This window comes from Convolutriloba macropyga, chromosome 7 (genome assembly GCF_964194025.1).
Source record: "Convolutriloba macropyga chromosome 7, txConMacr16.3, whole genome shotgun sequence".
NCBI lineage: Eukaryota > Metazoa > Xenacoelomorpha > Acoela > Convolutidae > Convolutriloba > Convolutriloba macropyga.
In genome coordinates this window covers 46,327,782-46,334,680 of record NC_134474.1, presented here as the reverse complement: position 1 = coordinate 46,334,680, position 6,899 = coordinate 46,327,782, and the positions used below count along the sequence as shown (strand labels likewise).

Below are 6,899 nucleotides of genomic sequence, written 5' to 3'. Positions count from 1 at the left end.
GCACAAGTTCTTACAAGCATGTTTTATCATACTCAACAAGGTAATTTAATACCATGTTCGGTTATGATAGTTTCATATCAAGTTCCACCGGCTGCTGAGGTGTGGCCATGGCCCGAGAGCCATGTTAAAATGCCCTAGCTAAATATTATGTTATAAATCATTCAGGAAATTTCAACAATAGGATAAATATTGGGCATAATTTGGGTATTTTGTCACATTGGATAATGGCATTGGGTATTTTTTCCTGGCACCATCCCATTATTGTTCTCCCCTCCCCCCATTAACCCCATCAGCGTCTAAATCTTAGCTAGTTATACCCACCTAAATCAAATACCTCGCCACCACATCTCTTTTTGAGGGAAATTTTTTCAAGACTGGTCCAACTTTTTTACAAGTTTAATCTTGCTAACATATAATTAATGATTAAAAGCGTTTTTGACACAATCTTTATTTTCCGAGCTGGTATCACCTTAATTCAATGTTACGCAACAAGCTTGTTTCATAATTAAGGTGTCGATAATTTCTACTATAATCTCAATTAGTCCAAAAACTATTGATTAATGTCTGGCAGATAATTGATTTGATATTGTTCTATATCCGAACTATCATTTTCAACAAATTCGACCTTTGTTGAAATTTCAATATTGTTTCTGTTCGGAGAGTTTTGCCCCGGAACCGAGGAGCCGCGTTTGGGTTGCTCCTCGTCCAGGGCCATCGTCGGGTTCTGTTCTGTGATCATGCGTCTCTGCTTGTACAAGCTGACAGAATCAGCTATAGAAGCGTCATCTAAATTACCGGCCGATTGGTCTTCGAGGAAATGTCGGATAACTCTGCTTTTGTGATCCTGAACGTGTTTCCGTACTCTCGTCGATAAACCAACTCGAGTGAATTGCCGTTTCTCCTCTTCCTCGCCCTCTTTTTTAACCCGGATTCCGGCACAAAGTTCAATTCGTGGACCGTACGTCTTGGGTTCCTACATTTTTTGAAACAAACACACAAATTTACCTAAAGAACTTTGTAATACCTGTTTAAAACCGAAACTAATGCAAAATGAAAGGGGGTTGGCAGCCCGGTGCATCGTTTCTCAGCGGAATCCCCCGAAATCTTGCTTATAATTACCAATCCCACTATCCCCAGCGTGAAACTTGCCTATTGGTGCATTTCCCGCTTTTTCCTGGTGGGAAACTTGCGTTCACTTCTTATCCCGATTCTTCTCGGAAATTAAGTTAAGATGCCAGTGGCAAAAAATCGAGAGAAATGGGCAAAATTTTTGGGGAAAAATGGGAAAAGTGGGAAACTGTAAACCAAAATACAGCAACTTTTTCGACTTGAAATTAGCATGAATTGTAGTGAAAAGCTACCAATATATATTTTTATATAGGGTTATCAAGGTTTAGAGAGTCAAATGTTGGTCTGCAGATGCCTCCCCCCACGCCCCGATTAATACTTCAATCGGTTATTGAATTTGGTCATATCTATTCTATAATTAACCTTTTGAATGCGTCTAAGCCGTGCTTTGAGCAATCTGCCAGGGTAGGGGGAGACTATCTTGATATTGGGCTCATTTGGGTTGGTTGCATGGGCGGCCATTGCTATTTCCATTACTGTCTTTCGTCTCAGAAGCTCGTGGGGACCCCAGTTGTCTGCTGAAGTGGGGTGGGCTGGGGCTACCGGCTTCGTGTCTGATTTCTGGCGGAAGCTAGAAAAAATTAAATGGAAGCTAAATGCGCAAAATATACTGCCAATATTGATGTCACAGAACAAATTGACCTCTGATCAGACCATCCCAGATAATTAAGTTCACTTATAAAACTCTGATATATCGAGTCCTCGACTTTATGAAGAGACAGTGCTCGGCTTAAATTTTCTAAGAAATTTTTTTAACTAATTCCTGGACCGTGTAATTATATAGTCTATGTTGCCTCACCCATCCCCCCCCCCCCCCTTATGAGACAATTAAAGTCAAATTCTAGATAGGGAGGGTACTCTTTAAACAGTGCAAATTGTTGACGACTGACATTCCTAAATTGTCTGAAGCTTGCAGCTTACTCGTGCTTTGCACTTTTGGCCCTGGACTTGTCCTGTTTGAAGGGACACCTCACGAGAAGGTTGTCCCGTGCTCTCAGTCTGTCAAGTGCAAATGGGTCTGGCACATATGCCTTGTAGTATGTCTGGGAGTGGAGGTAGAACTCTTTCTTCTGCTCGGCTGCTCCAAAACCCTGAGTTGGGTTGCATGATTTAGCTGGATGCGGGTCGCTGTGGAAACAAACCGACATCTACAGTAAAATCCAAAAGAAATTTGATGCCTTTTCTAAACTCCAACTTCTTTTAACACTCATAAGATTATTGTTGTTCTGTCCCACTTTAGTGGGGCAGGAGCTTTATACTCAATTGGTTTTGGACAGAACGAAATATTCATCGTAGATTCGTCGAATATTCATTAGAAAGCCAATCCAGCGTAGAAGATATATTTGAAAAAAAATTTTTGAGATTCGTTTTTCCTTCGAATTATAGAGGTTTAAATTTCGGTTTACATTTGACTGATGTTCGTTGTTTTTGAGCATATTTTCCGTAGTTTTACGCGATTCTTTTTTTGCCAGTTTCGCTGAAAATTATGTTAAAATTGTCAATGATGTTGTTGTTGGTTTCACCTCTAAAGACAGATGAGGGTTGTTGAGCTGTTTGATCCAATTTTTCGGCTGATGTTTTTTTGGTTAATTTTTCGAAATTCAGCTTTTTTTCTCATCAAAAATGGCACGAAAAGAGCTTATTTAGTCCAGTTTGTTTATATTGGCCCGGTAAACACACCTAAAAGATCTGACACAACCTTTGTTCATTCCAAAGAGGACTGGTTTTACTTGTGCTTCCATTGAGAGTGCTCGCGGGTTTGCTAATTTTACTTGATAAATATCCAATCATAATTTTTTATTTATATTGTTTTTTTGTCAAATTCTCCTTATCCAAAACATTCGGAACAAATACGTGTTCCAGTTCCTAATGGATGAACAGCAATAACAAGTCTATTTTTGGATTAATCGTTGTTTTTTAGATGCAAAAAAAACATTCCCATTAAAATCAGTCGCTGTCTTATCTAAAAACGTTCGTATGTTTTTCTTTCTTTCATATCATTTACAAAAGAAAAAAATTAAATCTACGCCTACTGTTAACAGTTACAATTGATTTTGTAGGGATTTCCAAGAAAGAACTGTCTATATTTTTTAATCGAATGATTATAGTCGTTTTGACTTTTGAAAACGTTTGTTTTCAAAATAAACATTGCCTTATTGAACTTTGCTACCTATTTCTCTTTTTTGGTTTAATTGGGGTTTAACGTTGGCAAAAATTGATCAGATCGTCCTTTTAATGAGGGAAAATTTAATGTGATTTTATGATTTGAGTTAAAATTTTTTGGCTTTGGTACAAAGAGCTTGCACAAAAATTTTTTGATTGTTGGAGATTTTACCCTCTTTGAGGTCTTTTTTTCTGGTATTCTCACATCTTCTATTTTTTGATCAAACATTACAATACTGACGTTTCAAGAGAACACACAATTGAGCATATCTTTTATTCAGTGAATAGATTAAAGCTTTAACGACATCGACCCCGTCTTCTAGCAGAAGTTAACAGTCGCAGACAGTTTCCTGGATTTCAGCAGTTTTTTTTCCGTTTTCCAATATTTGAGCAAAATGACCTTTTTCATTATCTGTAGATAGCAAAAATTTTCGTTTTAATTAAGGTTTTTTTTTAAAAAAAGTTGACTTTATAACTTGCAGTTTGCTGTATTTTTTAACCTCTTGTTGTCTAGAATGATTAATCACAAATCGCATATAAAATTTTCGTGTTCAAGAAAAGCAGAACTGAACTTATCTGTTTGTTTCGGTGCATTGCTTATTGCTTTAACTACTTCTACACGGATTTTTGCGAAAAATTTCAACGAAATTTGATTGTTGTCTGTTAATGCCGTTCTTTTTTTAGATTAATGACAGATTCCAAATAATGACTGGGCTCAATGGTTTACCTGAGAAAAAACTTTTCTTAATTTCAGTTGATAGCTAATGTTTCTGTGACTTTGAAAATAATTTTTTGAAAAGAAAACAAATATAATTTTTAAGTTGGCTTTTTCTCTTTTTTTATCTTCTCGTTACGTAGTATCATTATCCAGAGTTCACAGATCACGTTATTAATGCCCAAAGAAAGCCCAAATGACTGTGCGTTTTTTGAAAGAACATGATATGTTTTTAACGCCCGTGACACCATTTTCCTTCCATATTTAATTGACTTTTTCTTTTTCCTCAATATGTGTTGTCTCTTTTTGCAACCTATTCCGGATAATGGCAAGTCTTAATTTCTTAATATGGAATTATGAATGAACATAAACTTGTTTTATTTTTTCAGCTAATTTCTAATTGTTTCTATTAGTTGAATTATTTATTTTCGATAAATACAATTGCATTATTTAATTTGCCATTTATTTTTTATTCTTACTTGTTACCGAGTTCCATTATGCAGAGGTCTCATATTTTTCTAGTGGCATAAAAAGTTGTTGGTTTAGTTTTAATGAATAGATCATGGTTTTAGCGGTTTCGATAATATGTTCTCGCAAAAATTAATTTATTTTTAAATTTTCGTCTTTATTTGTTTTGTGGATGTACATATCCTAGATAATGACCGATCTCAGATTCTTCAAATAAATGTATGAGTGACCATAAACTTTTTTAAGGATTTCGTTCAATCTTTAATGATTTTCTTTATTCGAAATTGTTTAACTTTAAAAAAATAGACGTAATTTTTAAATTTGCGGTTTTTGATCTTTTTTGTCTACTTGATATCACGTCTCATTGAGGAACGGTCTGATTTTTTCCAGTGAAGCTTATTTTGATTTGTTAGTATAGAATTCATTTGACACTGTTTTAACTTTGCTCTTAAGTTTTCTTCGTTTGAATTGGAAGCAATTTTTTTTATTAATTCAACAGTTTTTTTAGACAAAACTTAACAGAATTTTTCAATTTTTTTTGTCATTTGGCAGACAATTAAGCCAAAAACGTGGATGAGATGAGGCGGATCATTATTTGTAAAAGAACTTTACCGAGCCTCCGTGTTAGTACATATGATTATTATCAACGTACAACGCACGTAGTTTTATTAGTTATCGAAATTAAAACGTATTATATTGTAAAAATCTATAAACCTTTAAAAGTAAAACTTTGAAATGTCATGAATTGCCCTTTTAGAACCCTCTTAGAGAACAAATTTAGTTCTACTTTTAAGATCTGTAATTTATTTGAATTTTTTTATTTAAAAAAATGGCTGACGCATATATCAGTTTCCCCTAAACCAGGTTTTCTGTTAACAAACCTGTTAGCAAACCTTGAGTTTACATTTGATCAGAAATTCAATTTTTGAAAATATTTTGCTCAACTGTTTGACAAATCTTCAGTGCTGTTTGATGAATATATTGTCAACTGATTGATGACAGAGGTACAATTTTCCTCTTTTAATTGATTAGATGCAACAACTCTCAAGAAATGTCAACGAAAAACTGAATGTAAAGAAAAGAGCAAATACGAAACATTAAACACGTTTATAATCTCCTCAAACGTTTGTTTCAGGGAGAACTTAAAGAGTTCATCAATACACAAAAAACAGGATTTGATTTGAACCATTATGAGCCACTGCGAAGATCGTGCCATTATTTTCAAATATATAATCTTGGTTTTAGATTGTTATGATCTAAGAAAAATTTTATGGGCTTGGTTTAAAAAAAAACGCAAATTTTGCGTGTCATGATGTCGCCTCTGCGCCAATATTAAAGAAGAAAGCGGTTGCTTCTGTAGATTAAAATAGGACCAACTTAGACTTATGTTCATATTTTAACAAATTTTTTATGACTGACTTCAGTAACTGATCAGCACGACACAAAAAATCTAAAAAAATGTTGCTCTAAAAAATTAATTTACCCTCAATATTTCTCAAAATTTGTACTTTTGAACATTTTAAAATGCGTTTTGTGTTCATTGATTTTGTTTATTATATTCATTTTGATAGATGCATGGATTTGAGAACGGCAAATGGGATCTAATCGCAAGGATTTTGAGTTGTTTGTTGGAGAAATACTAAATATCTTTACAAACTATCCTTTCCGCACAAGGTGAGCACTGTATTGAAAATCCATTTGATTGACTTATTCACATTTCCTCATTTTGCTTACACCCAGTTGTCTCTTACCTTAGCATTTTAGTGGGAAGACTCTAAGCACTTTAAGCCATAAATAAAATGAAACAAGTTTTCGTAGTGGAATCTGAAAATAAAACAAAATTAAATATGCTTATTTTGCTTATACATATGTTATGCAAAATCTAGTAAGACGAAAATCGTGGTCAAATAAAAAAGCGTATGAAAAATTGTAAGCATTATGCGGCTTACTATATAACAGGTGCGCTAAGCATTGTTATGTACGTTCACTCATAACTAAACCAACAAAACAAGCCAACATCAGTTCAAATCGATCAATATCAAATGTGTAAAATGCTTCTTCCATTTAAGTAGATAATGTCTCAAAATTGGAAGTGGTTTCGTTCCCCAGATGGTTGTGATTTTTTGTTCAGGACACAGCTTAATTTAACTTTTGCCCCAGTGTTTTAACTTTAGTCATATTATCTGGTTTGTTATCCCCAATTTTTTCAAGGAGACTAATTTTTGACTTTTTTCGTTTGAGTGCATCCGACACTATTTGTTGTATCCGCATAACTCTCTCTGTCTCTAGAATGCTGTAGAAACAATCGGCAAAGAGCATCCATAAGAGTTTTAGTTCCTAAAAAAATTTTCGATAGACACGATAGTTTGGCCCTATATCACATTTTCGGCATTTGTGGTCAACTTTTTGGATAAATTAGGTTTTT

At 34.3% G+C, this 6,899-nt stretch overlaps 1 protein-coding gene across 2 annotated transcripts; it reads right to left on the bottom strand.

Annotated features, from left to right (window-relative positions):
* Nucleotides 1-395: 395 nt before the first annotated feature.
* On the bottom strand, nt 396-6,431 carry LOC142342321 (uncharacterized). Of its 2 annotated transcripts, none has more exons than XM_075393614.1 (4): nt 6,226-6,431; nt 2,050-2,276; nt 1,492-1,699; nt 396-973 (listed from the first exon to the last, which is right to left on the bottom strand). In XM_075393614.1, exons 2-4 carry the CDS (start codon nt 2,274-2,276, stop codon nt 551-553), a joined length of 858 nt encoding a protein of 285 aa, XP_075249729.1. In that variant the 5' UTR covers nt 6,226-6,431; the 3' UTR covers nt 396-550. The 2 variants fall into 2 exon arrangements, with proteins under 2 accessions (XP_075249729.1, XP_075249730.1); XM_075393615.1 differs by having other exon boundaries at nt 2,050-2,256.
* Between the last annotated feature and the right edge of the window lie 468 nt (nt 6,432-6,899).